General features: G+C 35.3%; 1 protein-coding gene across 3 annotated transcripts in view; it reads right to left on the bottom strand.

Moving 5' to 3' along the window:
* Window positions 1-345: 345 nt before the first annotated feature.
* The window catches only part of LOC149739554 (glucagon-like peptide 1 receptor), a 29406-nt gene continuing 5526 nt past the window's right edge, over window positions 346-24225 (bottom strand). The window contains exons 1-11 of one of the 3 annotated variants that reach the window (XM_089872235.1): window positions 18582-20480; window positions 8758-8968; window positions 5476-5575; window positions 5315-5419; window positions 4600-4763; window positions 4435-4526; window positions 4183-4366; window positions 3304-3454; window positions 3038-3168; window positions 1992-2222; window positions 346-1712 (exon numbers count right to left, since the gene is read on the bottom strand). In XM_089872235.1, the coding sequence (XP_089728361.1) occupies window positions 1365-1712; window positions 1992-2222; window positions 3038-3168; window positions 3304-3454; window positions 4183-4366; window positions 4435-4526; window positions 4600-4763; window positions 5315-5419; window positions 5476-5575; window positions 8758-8968; window positions 18582-18634 (1770 nt within the window). In that variant the 5' untranslated portion in view covers window positions 18635-20480 and the 3' untranslated portion in view covers window positions 346-1364. Of the gene's footprint in view, window positions 1713-1991; window positions 2223-3037; window positions 3169-3303; window positions 3455-4182; window positions 4367-4434; window positions 4527-4599; window positions 4764-5314; window positions 5420-5475; window positions 5576-6763; window positions 7829-8757; window positions 8969-18581; window positions 20481-24225 lie in introns of those variants that run through there. The other 2 variants (XM_089872236.1, XM_089872238.1) reach the window with 2 other exon arrangements.

Raw genomic sequence — 24225 nt, forward strand, 5'->3', positions numbered from 1 at the left:
TCAATTTGTACTGGTGACGTCACACTGCTCACGTGAACGCGGTATCTTTACTCTCAGCCAATACAACAACTAATTCGTGGTCAGCTTATCAGTAGGCCTACTAGGTTACGCTATAATGTCAAGCATCTCTATAGTTTAGAATATACGTCTATACGGGAATACGCTGGGCTTTTTTATGCTTTACTTATTAGAATTTTATGCTTTACTGCTTAGATCACATTTTGGCTTATATAAATAAACAAATTTGAGTTTGAAGTTCATTGTAACAGCAACAAAACTGTGTAAGTATTTAAAATTAAGTTTTACAGGCAATACTTATCACAGGCAATGTTAAAAATTTAATAATTGTCCAACTTAACTTTGAAGTTATATTTTCAATATCAGACACTAGGTGAAATGATCAAATCTGAAATGCATCATCTATGCATTGTTGAGGGTGCAGAGATAAATATAATACGTGTACAGATACGGGGCGGACTGTATAAGCGGTTTTCGATAACGAACTCTGCTCAACATGCAAGCGCATGTAAGTCCAATGAACACAACAACAAAAATAATTTGTCATATCTTAAATTAACAACATGCAAAACGGCAAAACAGTATTATATACAATGTACAAAGAGCTCATGGTTATTTAAATATCCCGTGTATTTGGGCAAGAATGTTTTTACAACGATGTCAAAATGTCTATGAGTTGTTATATAGTAGGGTGAGGTAATATGGGACACCTTTAGCAAATAATGTCCAAATATATTGATCGTGTTTAAAACAATTAACAACGGTCTATTGGAGTCGTAAAGAATACGGTTTTATATTTCTTTGAATTCATTTTGTTTACTATACCAAATGGGACAAGAAAATTAATGAAAAGATGTATCATCTTCCTCCACCCTACTATACAATATAGGGTGAGGCAAGATAGAATATTTTTGTTCCGTTTGGTAGCAAACAAAGAACCTTCAAAGAATAATAATAAAACCGTATTCTCACGTCTTTCATAGACCGTTGTTGATTGTTTAAAACACGATCAGGATGTTTGAATGTTATGTGCTAAAGGTGTCACGCTTTCACCCACCCTCTTGTATCTTAAATTTCAACTTAACACTTTTAATAATAAAATATCTTAAAGTGGCATGTACAATTCGACATTATTTTATATACTAGTAAAAACGTACGCATGGCTGGTGTGAATTCGTAAACAAAAAAAGTAATAAAAAGAGAATGTAAGTTGTTGGAACTTGTGGGATATAGTCCCGTTCGTTATTCGGGAATTGCAACAATTAACAACTTTGTTGTGAAACAGAACATAAGTTGATATTTTTATCAACTGAAAACTTGAATATAAAGGTGAATAAAGATACACTTTACACAACTAGTTGTTTACTCGGTGAACCGTTCCCGTTACACATCAACCTTGAAGAATCGCCTATCTTCGTTTGCTGATCACTGACACAGCTAGCGGTAGAGCTGCGCTTATTATCAACATGGTCATGTTTATTGTTGGGCGATAACAGTGACGTTTCATGTGCGTCACCTTTGTCCATGGAATGTGCGTAAGTAATTGACGTCATCTGGACGTCGCTACGATATGTAGAGAACTTTCCCGACGCTGCTGGTAATCTGTGACTCCAACGCCAGTTTCGCCAACATTTTCGAATCTCGGTTTGAACTTCTCCGTTAAGAAAACAATATAAGATGGCGATAATACTCCCCTGTAATAATTAATGTATATTAGTCATGGGAAAAGTTAAAGTTATAACCCGCAAGAAAAATGAGAACCAAATGTTTGTTGCGCGTATGCTGGGTATGAGGTGATAGCCTACAGATATTTACAAGGCATTTAACGATACGCGGATAACGTCGTGTGTAAGTTTACGTATAACCTAGAAACGCAAGTGTAAGTTCACGTCTGAAATGTCGTTTCGCTTGCTTTAGAGAACGACACTTATTTTTTTATTCAATTCATTCATTCTTTAGTTTTAAAAACCTACCTGCAACGACGTCAGTATGATCTCGAATGCGAACTTTGTATTAATGAAGGCACTGTTATCTGTTACCGAGTCACTGACGCCCATAAATACAATGTAATGAATGCCAAGTAAAGGAATAAGGGCAAGTGTGGAACGAGCAAGCCGATATTTGTAATCCGATCTCGTCATGTTGTTTGCGCTCAGCTTGGATACGATCATTCGTATAATGTTGATGAAAATTATAAAATTGATCTGAAATGTAAGTAAGGGGGTAAGATCGAATATATTAAAACACTTTGCAAATATGTTGAAATATTAAAATGTATGGCTTTGGGGTGATAACATGACGTTCTACTTTAGCAATTCGCACACTAGGTGTACTTTCGCAACCAGTGGCGGTAAAGTAGAACAGGCCCTTTATTAATTTTAAACATGTTAAATACAATGTTTTAATATGAAGAATTGCTAGTGTACGAACATAAATTTATAAATATTGTATTCTAAAAGTACATAAAAACTTCTAAAAACAGAAAATGTGTTATAAATTATAATATTTTTTTATTTTGGTCACATATTCGGTATTAGTGCACTAAACTTTACAACAGCCACTTTTCTTAACTTATCTTCTAGTTCAAGTGTCTGTGACCGAACTTCGAATACATTTTCCGTACATTATTTTATATAGGTATATTATATTTGATACCCATGAGGAGTAGGATGGGGGAAAATGGGACACCTTGAACACATATTATCCAAATAGCCTGATCATGTTTTAAAGAATTAACAACGGTCTGTGGAAGTCGTGAGGATACGGTTTTATATATTTTTGAATGTTCTTTGTTTACTACCAGATGGAAAGAGAAATCTAAACGAAAATGTGATCCATCTTCCCCCACCCTACTATAATTTAAAAGCTAGCACTAAACATTTAAAATTTTAAAGTTTTATAGTAAATACCTGTTTAAAAACTGTTCATTGGAAGGGTACACGTAAATATTTACTACTGCTTTTCAATTATATATAAATTAAGTATATTCAATTATAAATTAAGTATATAATATACTTACAGCAATTGATATGAGAATTGGGGCTCGTAGTATCCACCAAATAGGTATCATATTGTTTACTTCCCAGCAACCAACATTTTCAAACGTTATCCGAAAAGCAATCCATATACCAATCGGTATCCATGTAGCTCCTACATATAAACCAAATTTATAATGAACTCTTCTATTACATTTTAAAGCATGGATCCCATGATGTTTCACCGAATAAACATGAAGACGTAATGGATTGTCATTGCACCACAAGAATATTTGGTTATTCAACTTACCCCATCCAAATGCCATAAATATTGGAAAGTATTTGTACTCCGTCATCACAAACACTAGCAGTAACTGAAGATATACACCTTCGGCCAGCAACCAAAAGTAATTGGCAATGGTGGCATAATGCATTAAAGTTATTACTAGTCGACAGCTGACCTGCAGAAAATACAAAAGCCATGCATTAATTTGCGCAAATTGATGATTATGTAACAAAACGTTTAGGTCGAAGCTTTTCCAGGTGGATAAGATACAGTATAACATAATGAATGAGCGTTTAAGGGTTGTTGAGCGTCTTGGGGTTGATCATGATCGCGTATATGGTTTCGATCAACAATTCCTAGAATGGGCGGATTTGTTTTGCACTATCTACTTTATCGATATTGCATGTGAGGTAACCGGCATACCTAAATACTGATTGACGTTGGCAAAATCGGATAGTCTTGGTCTTGTTGATATGCCAAGGTTGTTAAGTAGTGTTTTACATAACTTAGTAATATAAGGTGACGTCAAGTCGGTACTTCGCTCAGTTCGAGATACTGAAGTGGTATTTGGTGCCACAAACCTCTCTGCTTTGATGAACTACTTTAACTTCTACATCGTGAAAATATACTATATTCGACAGATTTCACTGCTTGTAAGCGCCTTACCATATACAGACCACAGCGAAGAATGCGCGCAAGCCTGTACTACCTGTCTCAAAGGAGATATTCAAAAAAACAAATCACATGTTTTATAAACAAACAATTGTGATAAATTTCGCGTATAAAAACCATGGGTGTATTTGTAGGTAGGTATGTCCCATACTTGATATATGAAATAGGGAGTTTTCACGTGTGTTATGTCAACCTATAATGGTAAAGCACAAATTTACGCATTATACTAACCATTAGTCCATCAGTTCCAGCCACATCGTCACAATATTGCGACATTTCCATTTGGGTAAGATTGGGGCGACCAACGGCGTAATGATCTTCTATTACTTTGTCTTTAACCATGACTGCCACGTAGCGAACGATGAATGATAACATTAGGTTCATGTGGATATAGTTTCTGGTGCAATGAAGCTTTCTGTAATAAATTTAAATAAAACAAATGGTAAATAAAAATCTTCTTGCGGGAAAATAGCAGGCACTCACTTGAAAAACATCAGGATGAATAATGCAATGACCATGCACACAAGGGAAAAGATGTAGCCCGCCGTGTATATCTTTGTTACAATGTCGATAATCTGCGGATAAAAATACACCAAGTATTAATTTTGGTATGGTTATACAGATAAAAGAAGATAGTTTCCTACGTACATCTTTGTTCTGTGGTCCCCCCTCAAGTGGTCCAAGCTCGTATTGAAGTCCATTTGTTGCCACATCACATTGTATTCTGTTCACCCACTGAACACTTTGTCCTGTGTCATTTCGAACCATCCAAGAACCATCGAATTCACAAAATCGATACGCAACAAGCGATTCTTGTAAATGAATTACTTTGTTAAAAGATACGTCGTAACAAAACCTTTAAAATATTTTGTGGACCTTTCTTGTATCTTAGGTTTAAATAATCTTTGTCTGGTGAAACCAACAAAAGAAATGCAAGTCCTATTATAAGGTAATTCCCGCTTAACCTTCCGCGTTCTTAGTTTATTTTGGTAAGCCTTTATTTGTACCGCAATGATAACAATCGCAGAACGTTTTTGCCTAATGTATTCCCGGAATATAACCCGACACAAGACGACCTTTGCATAGCACGAGATTTAGATTGCAAGATTACGATATAGGAGATTGTCAAGCAAGTGTGCGCCACTAATGTAAACAATGTTCCGCAGGAAGCAAACGTTCAGATAAGAGAGAGGGTTTTAACAAATTTTCTCCCACGTTCTAATCGACAAGAATCTCACTGAAGATGCTTACGTGTGGACGTGGTCTAATACTTTAAATGCAAACGATTTAAAAACGACCACATGTCCATGGATATAATAGATATTATAAAGCAATAAAGATTACTGGTCTATCTATATCTTACCATTTTTCCATTCAATATAGGAAGGACAAGGTTCAGTTAATAACTGTCCAGCTGGAGTATGAGGCCAACATATATAACCATCAAAAATACCAGGACAAAACGTTTCTGTTCACAAAATATTCCTGGTTACATTCTCGAATACTTTTATTAAACTTACTTACGGTTTTCAAAGTTTTTTAACGTTTCGTTTAAGCTTTTTTCGCATCGTTCCCTATACTGCATGTATTTACACATGAATTGATGAATTTCTTTAGGTGTTGTCTGAAATAATAAAAAATGTACACTTAAAAAAAATAAAACAAAACATAGAGTACTGTGGGGGAAGATGGGACACCTTTAGCATATAATATTCAAATATCCTGATCGTGTTTTAAACAATTAACAATGGCCTATGGGAGTCGCCAGGCTACGGTTTTGTAATTCTTTGAATGTTCTTTGTTTACTACCAAATAGGACGAGAAATGAGAACAAAAAGGTGTCCCATCTTTCCCCACCCTACTATATTAAAAGCGACCAAACTTAAAGCAATTTAAATATACTACTGTGAAGTAAGATGGAAAACCTTTTTTTAAAAAGGTGTCTCATCTTTTTCCACCCTACTGCATATTAAAGCGTTTAACATTTTATTTTATCCAATCCTTATATGTCAATAACAGCCTGATAGAATAGGCATATTGGAAAATTAAAACTATTTGAAAAACCTATTTAGTAAAAGGAATTTCGTTTTTATTTAAAAGCTTTAAAATGCGAGTTTTAGTTCTTGATTGAATTCATATAGAAGTTTAAGTCGGGTGATTCTTGGAAAACGCGATTACGAGCAAATAATTTTGTATTTTTCTATTCTCTAAAAATCCTCGTACTCAAATTGCTTTTGGCACGCAACACCAAAATTCTCTGAAGGATTATCTGGATTAACGACCAGTGATGTAAACATTACAACTACAACGGTATAGTAATACTCCAGCCATTTCATATTAAACTGGCGTAGTTGCCAATATGTGTGTTCGCAAAGTGTACGACGAATAATTGCAGTTTGCCATTTCTTAGTTGCTTTAAAGATTGAAACTATCAAGTGGTGCGGCTTAACTACAAATGTTTGTGGTGTATACATACACGCCGCCACGACTGTTTCTACGAATGCGATCAAATTCGTCTTATTCCTTATTCGTACAATACAGCAGACAACTTAACGCACGTGCCATCACATCAGACATCAGCATGTAAGTCGTAATAAGCCTATGATGCTCTTGGATAGAAAGTACGTTATTGTAGCATATGACGGTATACATTATTTGTTCATCATTGTGTTTGCAATATGCAGTTGCGGCCCCTATTTATAAGAAGCAATTTATAATGCACCTGGTGCCACGTCAAGCAAAATATTTCGTTCTAAAGATAATTTTCTAATTACAAAATATCGAGAAACAAAAGACGATCGAAGATCTAAACCTGTGGAAAAGAGCAATCTGCAGGTGGTTGCTGGTTGCCATTGTAATCGAGATATTCGTCATTGTAGTAGTCGCTATCATATGCGCTACCAGCGTCTTCTACGACATAATCTTGTGTTAAGTTGAAACATCTGTCTCCTAACGACTCTTCAATTAGTCGTTCTAAGTCAGCAGGATAGGCACTTTCGTTTGGCATCGCACTTATACAACAGACTCTGTCTTAAATTCTAAATATGAAATAATTTCCTAAACTGTTTTTGAGTTTAGTTATAAAGAAATTAAATAATCATTTTCGAAAATGCGTAAAGCCTTCTTAAAGAGCATGTAAATTCAGAGACCCGTTTTTAAGTTTATGACGAATTTGAACAACGTTCCACTAAATATAATGATAAAGCCCGCACGACACAACTTCTTTGCGTCGCCTTTTTCGCGTTGAACTTTATGTACTGAAATGACCTGCGACGGAACGCCTCCTGTATTAAACTTAACTTCACACTTGTTTGCTTTCGGTCGTCAGTTATTCTACTGAGTGGGTAAGAATCTTACGGGACACTGTTTCGGACACAAACAGTTGGTTGAGTTATCGCTTGTAATCTTTCCACGCTAAAATATAGTTATTTTTGTTTATTTCACTTAACGGTTTGTAAGAATTGTGATTTAAATTCCTTTTTTTTCACGACCTTGTTTGACTCATTCACACTTGACTTATTTATAAATACTTCAAAACATTTTCTAATGAAATATTTTTCGGTTTTTGCGGCTACGCGAACAGGTAATTATAAGGCTTCATTAACCGCATATATACAGCACAAAATGAAAGAACGGTTTGAATTTGCTACAACGGTTTGTTATCGAACGAAAATGAAAACCGTTTCAAGAAACGAAAATGAGTGAAAAAGGTTGAAGAATTTGACAATTTTCACTTAATTTAATCTGAAGACTGATTATACGCAGATTTTCTTGTTTTTCGGTTTCTATCACGTTTACCCAAAAACGCAAACCAAAATTACACATACAGTTTGCATTTCAATAAACTTGAACAGTTTTATATAATTACCTTTAGAATATGTGTAACCCAACGACCATGAGTTCGCATTTACTATCAAGCAATAAAATGTAGTAAATTTGCACAAAGAAATAAAAAATAAATGTTAAGGGTTTGTTTTGTTTATAAATAGCTCGTTTTTATATTTTAATAAAAATAGGATTTTTACCTAAGCGTCAACGGCATCACTATAGATCTTGTGCTACGAAAACGTAACAGACAGAAATCAAGTGTTGAATTAAAGGCGGTTACTGTTGGTAAATATTATCAAAATTCGGGTTTAACGAATACAACATTTTTTAATTACTAAGAACGGCATACTAACAGAAGCTGATTTTAAATATTCTTTGAATCATATTAAAACTTTCAAATTTTTGTATTCCTAATATTAAATAAATGTTTTATCAAAATTTACAAGGATTTCAAATAATCTTTTCCCGCCTGGATTAGAATCGCTAAAATTACATTTGTCGTGCGAAAACCTGAATATTTCCATGTGTGTTTTAATATATTTCTTTGACTTGTTGTCAATTAAAGGTATGATAGAACTAATTCGTCGTATCACCCAAACATCGTCACAAATTTTAAATTTGGAAATACTGCGCTATATGGGCTTGAGGGTCCCGTTTTACCCCAATCTACTATACAAATATTTAGTTCTCTAATATTTTACAAAATTTTTTTTAGTGATTTAATGTAATGATAATTCAAGAGCGCTAAAACCATGTAACGAGATAGTTGGGCATATGTATATTAACTATTGCCATTTTAATGTAAAATATGGCATATTAAATTTTGATTGTTTTTTTTTAACATATCGTATTTTGGTTTTACACCTAAGCGTTCCAATTATCAGATAAATTATCGAGTTTTCCAGTTAAACAAGTGGAGAACGACAGCTGACCCTTTCGTGGAGACGAGTAATCTTAAAATGATAAAAATGAACTTACTTGAGGCAGGTTCAACATCATCAGAATGATTCCAGTTATAAAGTAAAACTTGGAAGCTTGCTTCCCGATGTTGACTGTACCGCTGTTTGGACGAGACTTGTTTCTGGAAGTAGAAGGTTGAAATAAGACTGATGACAGAGTCGGTTTCTTTCCTCTTCCTTGCTGATATTGATCGAAGAGATTTTGTATCGCTTTGCTTTGACGCTCTGCCCTAATAAGCAAGAAAAATCGGTGCTTATTGCGTTAAGTGTAAATAATATTGACTGGTGTGTTTATCAAGAGCAGCACAGGTTTTAAATTACTTAATTAAACTTCACGCTCCATAAAGCTCAAATATTGTGCAAGTCCCTTAATACGTTTACCACAGTGGGTACGAATAGGTTTATATCCAACATGAACACTATAATGTAATTTAGCATGTAGTCGGCTATATCGTTTTGCGCGCAGAGAAATAAAAACGGAGTTTCGTGTTTGGGTTAACAAAACAAACATTCTTTGCCGAAGAGCCCAATTTGGCGTTTTTAATCAAGTTCTAGGACAGGGATAATTAGTTATGATTCCATCCCCAGAGAGAACGGAAATCGTTAATCCTCGATTCTATTGGGCCATTCGCTCAGGCTACCACCAGAAAGGAGACTAATTACGAACAAAACATTGTTATGTAGATGATCATGTGTTTACAGTCAGTGAACTATACGTCACTGTTTATTGGAAGCGTATATTTATGTCGTCCATTGTTACGTAACCGTTCATGCGTGGCAAAACTGTAGAACGAAGTGATTCTACGTCACTTGCCTATATCTCGTGCATCAATTTCGTTCTGTTTGTGTGTTTATTTTAAATTGCCTTTACGACTTCGTAAGCATTTCGTAATAACTCTACACTGAAATGGGATTTCCCTATCATGTTTACGAAGTCTATTTTGACGCCCAATACTTTCAAAACAAACTGAAGCCTATTAAAAGTTAGAAAACGCCATTAGTTAAATGTCCGTTCAGAGGATGTCAGTACGAGACAGAAGACTCGCCAAAGGCCATTGTTGTGCCTCTCCTCACCATTCGCGCCAGTAAATACAGACTGGTACAAGCACTCACAGTGCGAAGGTTGAAAAGGTGAGACCACCAACAATTGGTACCGCAAGTACGACAGAGGATTATCACTATTTACTGACACCCTGGTAAGAGTACGCTAGCGCTCATGGATCACCCGTACTACCCAAAATTGTAGGACGGTTAGAGGGCTGCTGAATCAGGAATGCGGGTGGCCTCCTAACCAACAAAGAGGAACAAGAGGTAATCGCAGCGATAAAACCACTGGCCGTTCGCGAAGAAAACGTTATGGCCGCAAGTTGGCACCTACATAATATGGGTAATACTGCCGCTGGTGACCAGTGAAAGTTTTGGTCTTAAAATGTTCCTTACGTCTTCCTGATACCGACTGTATAACTTTTTTTGTAAAAACTCGGTCGTTCGTGTCGAAAATTAACCTTGAAAATGCGCAAAAAACGTGCTGTGTCACCGTAACTCGCCTGACTTGCGTATAAGGTTAACGATTTATTACGTCACAATAGGAATATGTTACGTCACAGTAGTGACACATTACGTACGTTACAGCATGTTATAATCCTTGTTATACCGTTTTATGCTAGCGAAAACCCCAAGCCCTAATCCTTAACCCAACCCTAACCCCTACTTTTAGCCCTGAACCCCCCAAAAAACTAACAAATTACGTAATCTGTTATGTAGAAATCAAACGTGGTGATTCGCATTATATGACGTACTAATCTAACCTTTGACGGCTCGTGTGGAAAATACAGTGACGCAGCACGATTTCGCGCATTTTCAATGTTAATTTTCAGTACGAACGCCCGAGTTTTTTAAAAAAAAGTTATACAGCGGGTATCAGGAAGACGTAAGGAACATTTTAAGACCAAAACTTTCACTGGTCACCAGCGGCAGTATTACCCATAATATGAAGCAAGATCACACTGAGCCAATACTCTCGTTTGGCGCCTGACTGCGTGACCAAGCTAGCATGTCCAGGGTGCTTAAAACAGGTGAATTACACAGCGGCTGCAGAAGACAGCATCTACAGACGGCCTACTTGACAAAGTGATACAATAGAAGGCATGAACACAAGTACAGGTATATTTACAACTTGTGTTGCTTCTGCAACAAACCTGCGGACACGGTAGAATGTACCGAGCTATAAAAACACAAACACGATTAGCGTCGTGCCTTGTGTATCCGCTAACTGGGTATTATTAGGTAACTGCATAAAACGAGGGTATATTCAGGCAGGAGGCAGACAGGTGCGGCCAAAATGGAGTCACACTCAACCCCCCAAAATCATATTCAGACAGGACGAAGCCGATTTTCGGTGGTTCCGTAAAAACGAGGACCGACGTGAAACATTGTAACCGCCATATCAAGGTAATTCGCAAGTTCTCTAGACCAGAACAAGAATGTCGCCACTGTGTGTTCGGTTGAAAGGAACTCTGCTTGGAGAACATACCAAACGTCTTTAAAACCTTGAGGACAAAACACTTCGATACACCTTTGACATAAAACACACAGCAGCGAATATAGCATCTCAAGACACCCAACGGGCAATAATTAAGAGAATGGAGCTCATCGACGACGCAGCCGTGACACGCAGGGGGTTCAGGAAATCGAAAAAACGACTCTACCTTCCAAATTGGTTCTTTGCATTTATACGAACGCCGCGAATTATGCAAGACACAGCGAAGAAGAGGTATACGCTTTTGCATGGTAAAAAGTTAATGCGAATAACGATCCGCATTAACTCGTCATATGATAACTCGCTAACCGCGTTATTTTGCATGGTCATTAGTTTATGCGCGTATCAACATTGAGTAAGCTTATTTTACCGCAATATTATTAAATCTAGTTTATAAAATAAGTTTTAATACTTTATGGTGCTATTACTATCGAAAACCTATAAAATGAATACCCGAAAAAGATTAGGCTATTAAAAGTAAAACTGTACTTTCACCTTACTTTTCTTTACTCGCATTATGCGAGTAACAACCAACCTCCTACAGCAGATGACACGCTTATGACGTTATGCGTGTTAACTTTGTTTTTGCAAGTAAATATGCGAGTACTTACGCGCATAAAAGTGACCATGCAAAAAGGGTATAGTAGACTCAATTCGGTCGTTCACATGTGACCAAGTATGAGCCGAAATTTCGAGGAAACACTGTCTCAGAAAACTCATCGACATAACCGCAAACGGGGCCGTTCCGACACGAGTTCTCCGAAGGAACAAAATAATTCTACCGATCCAAAGTTGATCTATCTACCATTGACGTTATATTGATCTGTCGAGACCGCATCGTGCTACCTTCAGCACTTGGCAAGAATTAACTTCAGAGCCTTCAATCCAGCCACCAGGCACCCCTTCGATGCTCCTACGAGCACAGGCACGGGTCTTTTGGCCGGGAATCACCAACGAACTATTCATCAGAGACAGCTACTCATCACAAGAATGCATGGTCCCGTCTCTGCCAGCAGCTTCACCATTCCCGCACACTCATCCCGTATACTTGTTCCAGCACATATGCGCAAATACCAAGGACTAGACACATGTTCAAAGCGAGGCCATTCGACCATTATACAATAAAAGTTGACACCTCTGGTCGCGTGATCCTATGACATACGGAATAGGAAATTTCTCCACAAACACACTCCCGCCGTATCCGCTTGTGATCAAATTCCGTATTGACCGGAATAAACCACCTTCAACCCGCAAGAACATCAATTCACCAATGGAGACACCAGTCTGTTAGAACAACACGAATACTTAGGCTGCAATGCGTATCGGAAACCCCGCCTAAGCTAGGCCGGGACACGCCCCTCGCACTCCTCCCGGCTCCGTGATTTCTTCAAATCGGGTTTAAAGGAATAACCACTGAGACCCATCGAGAAAAGACCAAACCTTTGCAACTCACTTTGAAACAAACTATTCGCCAATGAATAAACTAACGACGTATAGATACATCAGTTTTAGCGTTAACGTATGTACGTCTATATACCTCTAAAAGTGGGGGCATAGTAAAATTTGTTTACAGTCGGTGACCTGCGTCACTGCTCATTATACGTGCCTACGTCACTACTCATTATATGTGTATATTTATGTCACCCATTGTTACGCGACCGTCCATGCGTGGTGAAACTGTAAAACGAGGTGATTGTAAGTCAGTCGCCTCATTTTTGTTCGTACGCATTCGCTGGTGTCTTACTAAATGTACATTGAAATGGGATTTTCCTATCATCTAGAAGTACGTCGGCTTATAAGCAGTTCTATGACCAATTATGAAAAATATTAAATGAATTTTAATTGGGATAATATTCGGTGTACGTTGGAAGAGTAAAGGTATTTATTGATTTACCATTGATTGTATTCATCTTGTGGGTGCGACGAACGAGATGTTATCGCACGCGACCGACACGCATAAAACGCTTATTCTCTCTTGACCTTACCTCAGTAAGTGTGTTATAGGCTGGTTTTATAAAATACATAGGTAACTTCTTTTAGAAAGAAATGTTATAAATTCAGTCTGTCACATTAAACATAAGAAACGGTTATTACGTTCATATTATCTGCTACAAACTACCAGTATGTTATGTTATGTGTTGGTTCAAGGTTTGACAAGTATATATACCACAAGTTTGTTGCTGCACACATTTTAGTAATCAGTTCAGATCCGGGAAATTACGCGTAAACTTTGTCTATTAGCACCAGTGACGCAACACGTGTAAAATATATGCTTTTTTCTCTGTATAAACAACTAGATAAGTATTGTTTGTTTTTATAGATAGGTAAGCCTATGTAGTATGATCGCTATATTCAAAACATGGAAGGATTTCTGATTGAAATCTTATTTTGTTCAGACTGGGCGAGAAAATTCTCCAAACCAGCAAGGCTTATCAGATGATCAACCGTTAATTCTAAAGCTATAGTGCAATGGGGGGAGATAGGACACTTAAGCACATATTGCCAAATATTTCCAAAATCAAAATAGATGACGGTTTTTGGGTAATACCACGAATTAGTACTAGCATTCCTTTATTAATTGACACCAATTTAATTAAATATAATAAAACACACGAGGAGTTATTTAACTGTCAGCACAAAAAGTGAAATTTTACAAATTCGAAAACACACAAGATAAGATGGGACAGTTTGAAATCATTGTTAAATTTGATTATTAAGTGTATTTATAAATAGAAATATACGTAAATAACACGAAATAATACTATACGCTTTGAAAATTAAGTCTAAACATTCTTTTTCTAGCCCTACTGCTATAGTTTTTAACATGTTACCTATACATTACATTATTGCATAACAATTGGTATTGTTAGAACGCAACGAGTAATGTTGGAACATCAATGAATAAATATTGTATCTAACAAGTGTATATGAACTTGTATTAACAAAAAATTGATTATAACTATTGATAAAGTTTTAATTTTTGCTACAAATTGCGTATTACTACTCTGTTTTTGGCACAAGCCATTTCTTATAAATTATCACCAAGTGCAAATGACCAAATTTCGAATATATTTTCAAAATATTATCTTTTTATTATATAAATATCTTATAGTTGAAAACCCCCTGAGGTATAAATTACTAAATTAAAAGCAAATCTTTCAAAGTTTGGCAATGAAAACATACAAAACTACAATGTGGGGGAAGATGGGACTCTAAATTGAAATATATTTACATTATCAGTATTCTGCAACTTGTAGTTAACCTACCGAGTTTAACAGGCTGTGCTAGTTCTTTGCCATGTAAACTTCATATATCTAACGTTAAACCGATATTTTTTGTTGTTTTTATCTCAAATTAAAGTCATATTGACCCCTATTTTCTTTATGCTTATATCTCAGTGTTTTTTTACAAAACTAAAACTAGTTTTATGAGACAAAATCAAACTGTACGAAATATTTAAGGTTGTTTTATGAAGCTATGAAACTAGTTTAATCGTCCGCACACGCAAACTAAAAAAATCATTGACTTTACTATGATTTAGCGAGCATTAAAAAATAGCACCTTACTATTTCGCATTTTTTTACCTGTTCAAAGTATACTGTTTCTATTTTATATATATTTTTTAATATTTAAAAACAGGAATCAGCTTTGACGGGGTTATATAAAGTCGTGATAATACTGTCGAATAATTCTGTAACCTTATTTTCCTGATTATCATTAAATGGGGGTCCGTAAAAAGAAAATTAAAAAAGAGTCTCGTTTGACAAAGTGTCCCATCTTCCCCCACCCTACTATAGTATATATATGTTATTTTGTGGCCAATATTTTCAAAATGTTTCGGTATAAAACGCCAGAAATGTTTTTTTTTGTAAAATGTTAAAGCCTTTAGTAAAATATAACCAAACAGTAACAATTGGGCCTAGGGTATCATGATAAAAGTAAAGTTTATTTGTTATAGTACTTTTCGCCTGTATCTACAATTAATGCATAAGAGAAATGACTCGTAATTGCTGCACTTACAGCTAAGTGATATACTTTAACAACTAAAGTGGAAACGAACGTTTATAATTTTCAATGAACTTGAGACCAAAGTTTACAAACTCCACATTTAGCCCGATATAGTCTATAGGGCTCTAGGCAATAACGTAACCACATGTTGTTTTAATCTGCAAAACAATCGTTGTCTTGCTAAAATCGTCAATGTTTCACACGACAACGGTGTGGTTATTTAAGCCAAATGAACGAGGTTCACTTAGTAATTAGGTAATAGGTTCGACAGTGAACTATTTAGGTTTAAAGATAGAGTTTATTAAATTTATTTGTATATATAAGAAAACATTGAAATTAATGTTTATACCACGCATAAATGTGCTGTATGTTGCTGTAATGCTGTCCCTTCATATGACATCGGAAATCTTATGTAGTTCATTACGGTTTACGATAAACACGATGGCGCGGTCGATTTTTAAAACAATATTTTTTAAAAATTTTTTTTTTTAACGCACATATTCTTTATAGAAACTTGTAACCATTTAGCACATGAATGAATGGAACTTATTTTATTCTAGCGTGGACGGAAAACGAAAGTCGTTATCACACGGGTTTAACACCTCGTGCCAGCCTACGAGTTACCATGTATGTTACTAATTGTGGGTAATCATTTTTTATGTATGGCTGATAATTTGGACAACACATTAGTGACCACTGGGTTGGAGCAATTGCTGTTAAGTGTCTTGCCCAAGGACACATACGCCCACAGTGGTGGTACACATACGCCCACCGCTGGGTTACAGGCAGGCGCGCTAACCACTATGCCACGGCGCCGGACACATAGTGTCGTATATTTTAGAAATCAAAATATATGACGACTTATGCCTGATACCATAGGTTTATATTATAACGCAAAAACGAGATAAGATGCATTACTCCAAAAACCCGTGTTCCGTGTATAGTTTGGTGAAAAATAAATTCATTATTATGGATACACGTAAAAAAAACACGAAATAATGTTTTTTGTCCGAGGGAAACCGTCGAATATTAATGCAACACCCCATTTTCGTTTATTATTAAGTGCGGGGGACTTGTAAAAACAAACTTAAAATATGTTTCATTATCATGTCCCAGATTACCATTTCTCAGGTAAATTGGTGGTTAAATCAGGTTCGTCCTCAATATACAACTTCATAGCGCCACCATCCGGCATTAATTTATAAATAAAAAAAAAGTTAAAAAGCGGCGCGAATATTGAAGGCGTGTATCTTTGTGTCAAAATGTTTTTGTTTATTTATGCGATGGCTAATAATAAAGCTGTGGTAAAACTGAAGTGGAACGTCAGCGTGCATTAATTAAGTAAACTAATTTACTTCCCCCAAGTAATTTAAACTGCAGGTTTTATCCAACATTCACTATCCCTAGCTCCAGGCACCACAAGCATTAATGAATAAAGACAGTTTTAATGAACCACAGGGGTCCTAACGTCACTATCCACAGGAAAGAAATATTGCCCACGAATGAAAACCTATGAACACCAGTGTTATATATATATAAATAACACTGGTGTTCATACACCTAATAAATGCAACATAATTCAAGCTATAATTTTCAACTAACTCGACATTATTCTTGTTTCCTACTTTTCTGATTTTATTCTTCCGTGATTCTTTAAACGATGTATATTGTAAACTTTTGTGGAATTTTTTGGGGGGCCTTTTGTTTTTCCATTACGCTCCAATCTCTGGAACAATCTTCTAAAATGCCGACTCCCCCATTGTACGAGTTGTGTCCTTTTCTTTGAATTAGAGCTTTAATGTTGTTTAGTTAAATGTAGTTTATTTTATTTGTCCCATTGTATATTGTCTGTAGGGTGTAACGGTCGTGCCTTTTATCTAAAACATTATTTCTTTTTCTGTTTTATTTATATAAGCATGTTTTAACAACTGTTGTTTTACCGTTACCACACGTCATTTCGCTTTTGTAAACTCTTACGTTTTCGTTATTGTGACCGAAGAGACGAAATAAACTTTATTTATTCATATCGTTTCTTCTCTACAATCGTTGTATATGCGGATGCGCAATAAAAAAAAAACTTATTGTTGTTCTTCTTTCAAGAATTAAAACTGTGGATTGCAATCGAGATACCATCGTCTATATGAACAGCTTTTCTCCAATAACTTCATACAAAATGTTTACTAAGTGGGTTTTTAAATTTGAATTTTACTAAGTTTGAATTTTTCTTAACACTAACGTCTGACTGTTTTTCAATAAAATGATATTTAAAATAAAAAAAGTCGGGCGTTCGACCTAAAAGCCTAAAAATAGGCAAAACTTTGGCAGTACCTCTAAATCACGTTGGAGCGTCTATATTTAAATACAAACTTGGATTTTTCGTCGGTATTCCGCTGTAATAATTGCGGTTATATAGTTATGCGCGTCGCACGCTAATGTGTCTGGTAAATCTGTCCATTCTTAACTCTATACAACCACAAAAGTATCATGGCACTTGGTATACGAGTAACACTATTTGAATAATACCAACTCATCGCTACATTTTGCATGATGCGAAGATGGATAAAAGCAATGTGACGTCATACCCGTAGAAATTGCGTTTTATAAAATAAAAACTGGCCTTATACAGCACAAGTAAATAAACTACATCCCGTATGATTTAAAGCTTGTTTTAAATTAAAATCCAAATAAAATTTTATAATACATCAGACCTCAATATTAGAAATGCATATGTAAGAATAATTATGACAACGCTTATTCCTTATAACCTATAACCGCTTATGATGTTTAATATAGTTAATATTATATACAAGTTATATTTATATGCAAGCCAATGGAATTGCTCTTTAAAACCTCACTCGAGGCATTTAATGAGTGATTCAAACAATCATTTTTTGGCTTATTTTAAGCTTGAAGAATCTTTGCGTTCTAAGAAATCAACGACGTGGAAAAACACAGAAACTACCGGTATATTGGATTATCTGAATTCTCACGGTAAGAGGATTCTTTCGTTTGATAAGAGAGAAACCAGGAATTATAAAACCGCATTTTACCAGTGATACGCTTATGCAGGGCTCTGAGATTTGTGACTATTTTTCGAGCCCCATTATACTGAAGGGTATATAGCCACTAAGTTATATTTTTAAAACAGCTAGTATTTGTTAAGCTGTTTACGCTCCCTTAGTTTTGTTGTGGGAAACACACACAGTACTCGAATAACAACCTATGATAATTTTAGACTACAGTTTTTTCACGTAGTGACGAAACTTAAAAAAACAATAGATGTTGTTAAAACTTACTTCATTTCTTTGTTGCACGACACGCTGTTCATATTCAGTTTTGGAAGCTGCATCCGGACATTTAAAACTTATATTAAATACAATTGCCTAGAAGTTTATTACCTACGAGTCTGAAACGTGTCAATTATCAGCCGTCATACATTAAACTAAGAACATATCTGATTTGACCCATGTGTGTAATTATCGATTGCTACAATTGAGCACAAACATGCCTTCCTTTGAACTACATAAAAAATAGACATAAGTGTTTCGTTTTTGTCAACATTTGCTATTCTGTCTTTACATTTCCGTGAATTAATGAAGCGTCTTGCTGTGTTGTGTGACACCTGGTCTGCTGTTCCTCACATTATTTACTCAAAGTAATCTCTCACATTCTTGAAGAAAAAGACAAACACAGGGGAATAGCCTATACGAATCTAAACAAACAGTTAAAGCACACAAAGCTTTCCGCATAATCTTAATAGTAACAGATTTCCACAGAACACAATCTGTTCCAACACAGTATCGCCTATAAGACCGTCAACAATCTAATTATGTAACGAATGTAGTTGTGTTAGCGCACGTAACAAGACTGAATATGAATTATTCATGTCGCTCAGGTTGCTGCGTAGAAATATTCCCACTTATGCAGGATCGAGAATTAAAGGCTTGATTAAGCTTGATGAAGTAGACGTTGTATTATTCCCAAGAATCATCTTCCAATTTTAATGTAATTCCATTAAACTTGCATGTGTTCTATTTTGAAATTAAGTGATGTAATAAACTTTCTTGGCGAAGAGGAAGGCATGTTTGTGTATATAGCGCAAACTAAACTTAATAGTTAAGTTAAAACGGTCAATCTTGGTTAAGATATATTTCGTCCACAAATACTGAAAGAGGTAGACTATACTTGGTCTACCTACTTTACGGACACGAAGACTATTTTGCTTTGTAAAAAATGACAAAATCAATAGTCCAGTTTCTCCCTACCATATTTAAGGTTGACTTTAGCTCATACAGCATGGTATAGATGCAGCAATATTAAAATTGTAAGTATTTTCACCCCCTGAAGTTGCCGGTAACGCTATATTTATCAAGCAATACTACTGCAGACACTTTAGCGAAAAATACATAACATAAAAGTAACTAATGTTCGTTTATGATACTCTCTTTATTACATTTTCTTAGCTAAAAGAAGTCCAACATGGCCAAAAGTTAAAAACAAGTCGGTCGATATATTCTGTTCATTGTATGATCAGCCACGGCTATTGTTTTATAACAATGACTGTTTCTAATATTACAATGGTAACCCGTCTGACTAAAAGCAGTCCGAATAACTAAACATATTGCCTATTGTTACATACACTATACACAAGTTTATAAATCGATACCTTTTCTCAAAAATATAAGTATTATAGTTCCAGTTTCTGAAACACGTCATTCGAAGTCAGATTACCAATAAGATATTAACAAAAAAACTAATTAGACAGACAGTTAACATTTTTTCTTATATGCGTACGGACATACACAGCCTACTAAGATCACTGCTTAGTGCAAGGCGTTCCTTTAAAAATCATTAACTGAGGCAAAGTTATTTGCACATCATAAAACGTATCCGACTCGACATTCACTTGAATGAAGATATAACCGACAACACTAGCTCCAAAGCAATACTGTTTACGTGAACGGAAAAGGTGTACAGAGTAAATGGAAAATACAAGTATTTTGTTTTAAAAGGCAAAAGTGTTCGTATGGCGATATGGAAACAGTTGATCGGTAAATATAAACGCAGCAACAGTCACGGTTCGTCAGTTTAACGACTATCGAGATGAAACAATTTTTGTTTGATTTTGGAGCAAGATTTATATCTAACTCGTCTTTACGCGACAACACGAAGCAATTCTTTTTCTTGCAATATATTTTGTAGAATTTTATATTCGGAAAACTTGTGACGTAACAATTACTTTAAGACTTGAGTTTTCTCTGTCACTAAAATCGTATGTATATATAAATTGTTGAAAATAATTATTTTGTTACTAAACATAGAAAACTACCTAAAAAATCACAAACTGATCACAAATTTACTTGCTTATTTGTATGTTGTAGTTGTTTCTATAATAACGTAGCATGAGGCGCTTAGTCTCAATATTGACACAACAATAACTACACAAAGACGAATCAGCACTTCTCATCTTGCTTATTGCTACTACTATACAATATTATAACTATAAAACATTTCTACGTTTACGAAAGATATATTTCTGATATAACAACTCACAATGCTTGTGAGAACGATGTATCTAATCCAAAACTATAATGATACATAACTATAAAAACTTTTTGTTTCGACCTGTACGGTGTATTGTCCTCAACGTTATGTTTTGATTGGCCTCAAGGACCCGCTTCGTTCTCGTCAAGCGACATATTGCGCGCATCTAGTTTTATATGATGGCCTCTTAAAATGTGTACATGTGGCCCACAAGAGTTAAGCTTAGGTCATATAGTCAATACTATAAAAAAAACTGCATTCGACATTCTAATTATCCCTTAGCTGTTTACATTTTAAACACAAAGAAAATTTCTACGGATATTGACACAAAAGCATAACAAAACGATTTTGACCTCTGTAAACTCGATACTAATGTTGTTCGATCAAATTGTTTTTACAACAACCTTCAATCAACTATGTCTGCTACTAACCTTGTACATAGTAACGTGCATTGCAACACTAGTTAAATGTAAGGTACGAATATAATGATTACAGAATTGCTCAAAGGTATGACATTTACCGCGATGTCTTCGGGCAGAATTGGTTCTTTTTCTCAATTAACTTGCGACACTCAGTAGTCGCACAAACCACGACCAAGCGGATCGTTTCTAGCATTGAATCCGAATGTTTGTTAGCGACGTTTATCTAAAGCGCGGAATAAACAAGACTAGCCAGACATTATGACTACTATCCTTGCCATGATTGATGTAGTGACGTTATATTGCGACCCCTACGAATACTTAGCTTTCAATATTCAAAGAACAAATGCAACATTTTAAAAATCTCAATTTAAACTTTAACGTAATATTGAGATGTTAACTTATAACCAACATTAATTCTATGTTTAACAACTTTACCAAAACACTTCCTATAACTTCCTTTCACTTCTTATGGCTAACCAGGGTGTCTGCCTTTTGTTTTTGTGAGCCACAAATTTATTCAATAATTGTTGACTTATAACCTGTAAAAACACTTTCACCAGATTCCATTAACGGGTTTAAACTGCCCGTAACCAAATACAATATTAACTAGTGACCCAGAACTAAGCAACTGATTTGTTTTCTAAGAGAGAGAAAATAGGTTGACAGCAACAAAACTGCTAGCAACGACCTAAACCTTTTTCTTGCTAAAGAATTACAAGCAAACTTGGTTTACTCACGAACTAATCTTTCACAGTAGAATCTGGCTGAGAGGCTCTGCTTGTAACGAGTAATGACAACAATGGTAAATGTTAACCTGATTACTTGTAATGCATGCGAATCCAACATTAAAACATATATACTAGTAAAGAATGTAAAGAATGGTGGAACATTGTCTGTAATCCATAAATAAAAGTCATCTGCACTTTTAATCAAACATGTTTATATTTACAATATTTACACATAATGCTCCACATGCCATATTTCTCGGGCGATGTAAATTTAACTTTGAGGAGTGGTAGAGTGTTAAGCGTGCCTGTCGCTGCTGTCAATCTGTAGACAAAAATGTCCTTGGGCAAGACACTCAACGGAAATTGCTCCAAACCAATGGTACCAATAGGGCTTTCAGCTAAACATTAACGAAACAAATAATTCCCAAAATTATAACCAGTTAACCACATGAAAAGTTTATTATGTAGTAACTTGAAAGCGCGGACGCGGGTGTATCAAAAAGAAAACCGATGTTATAATACAACACTCGGATTGGCATTTACGAATTTTTGAGTTCAAATTCAAATTAACGTCGTGTTTTTGGCTTTTTTTGGCGCACTGGTCAATTTTTGAGCTAAATCATCATGAACATGCTCTTTGGGATACGCAAAATCTATAATTCGTCGTTAAAAAAAACACCTTATTGAAGAGCACAGTTTAACTAAATGATTATCGACCGAATAATTAAAGATAGAAAACCAAATTTGGGGTTGTCCTACTATCGTGTTTTCGGGATGGCTGTTTTGTTACAGGAAATAAACTATGGCTGTAAAGTTTACCACGAGAAAAGCAATTTGCGGTTTTATTTATTCCATTAATAAATTAAACGTTCATTTTCGTCACTAGGTGAGCGTAGACTCTGTAGAGCAACATCACTTCGACCTATATGGTATACATTAAATACAATACTTTTAAGCTTATTACTTGTATACTAGGCACAATTTTATTTAAAGTTAAAAGTGTGCGAACAACATTTTGATGGCGAACAGAGGTACAAACAACTGTTTAGTGAGAACTTAATTCAAATACTTTATACGTGTTTGCGGTAAAAACCACTACATGGCAGAGTCACTCATGCTGATAAACACTTTCCAACTTCGCAGTTACAACTATTTATAGTTAAATAAAACTCCCCTTACAATTTGTCAGGATTAGGCTTGTTATTTATTAGTTTCAACTAAAGGTACATGGTATAAGTTACTCGTATATCACTAATGAATGAAGCTTTCAAAAACACAACCCTTAAAATTACTGTTTTATAAAATGGTACATGGCTAATAACAAACGAATAGTTGCAAAACGTATTTACGACGTAGTTTGATGATAACTTTCTTGTTCTGTTTCAACTTTAAATGAGAACATGTTAAGAACGTGGTCATATTTTGTGACATGTAAGTTTTATTTCTTGCAATACAGGTAGACCATATATGGCTATGCATAAGATGGAACGTTAAGCTCCACAGTGATGGTTAATCGGCGATGGATTTGAAAATTTCAACGTGGACTCTCAATTACTCAGATAAGCTGCGTCAGTAAATAAACACAACAGCAAACATCTGCGTACGAAGCCAGCGTATAGTTTGTATTTTACCTACATAGGTTAAGTCGCTTACTAAGAATCTATTGGTCAAGGCTCTTAAGCGAACGTAACATTATGCGTTTTTGTAATAATCGGACATTTAAACGTGGTATTAAAAATTGTAAACTTACTTAAATTACGTTTTACACTTCTTATAGAGGTTAATTCAATTATACTATTTTCTTACTTCTATTGCGACATATTTGTCCTACTACGGATTATCCTAAAGTTGTCCTGAATCGAAACTAGAGCCGTTTACCGTCCCTATTACAGCTTTGCCGCAAATCATAGTAAGTTCAAACGACAGAGGAACGCTGTAACCCAACACCGCTGTTTTCAGGAGAGCTTACAGACTATTGTGGAATCTCTTTAGCGTTATTGCTCGGTTAAAAATAACCAGGGTCACAATAGCCGCATCGGTTGTTGTATCAGATGTACCATTGTACTAGATGCCAAACTAGAAGGTACGATAGATTGTACCCTAATCAGAATCACTATTGTATTACAACCTATTTCGGTTTTATGATTGTTATGTGGGCAACTTTATTGGGTTTTATACGTTGTCGTTCACCTAAATACATACCGCTACATATTCAGCTAAGCTTACTTTCTGCACAACATATTTTA

The sequence above is a fragment of the Ciona robusta genome, chromosome 2 (genome assembly GCF_009617815.1).
Source record: "Ciona robusta chromosome 2, ASM961781v2".
Taxonomy (NCBI): Eukaryota; Metazoa; Chordata; class Ascidiacea; order Phlebobranchia; family Cionidae; genus Ciona; species Ciona robusta.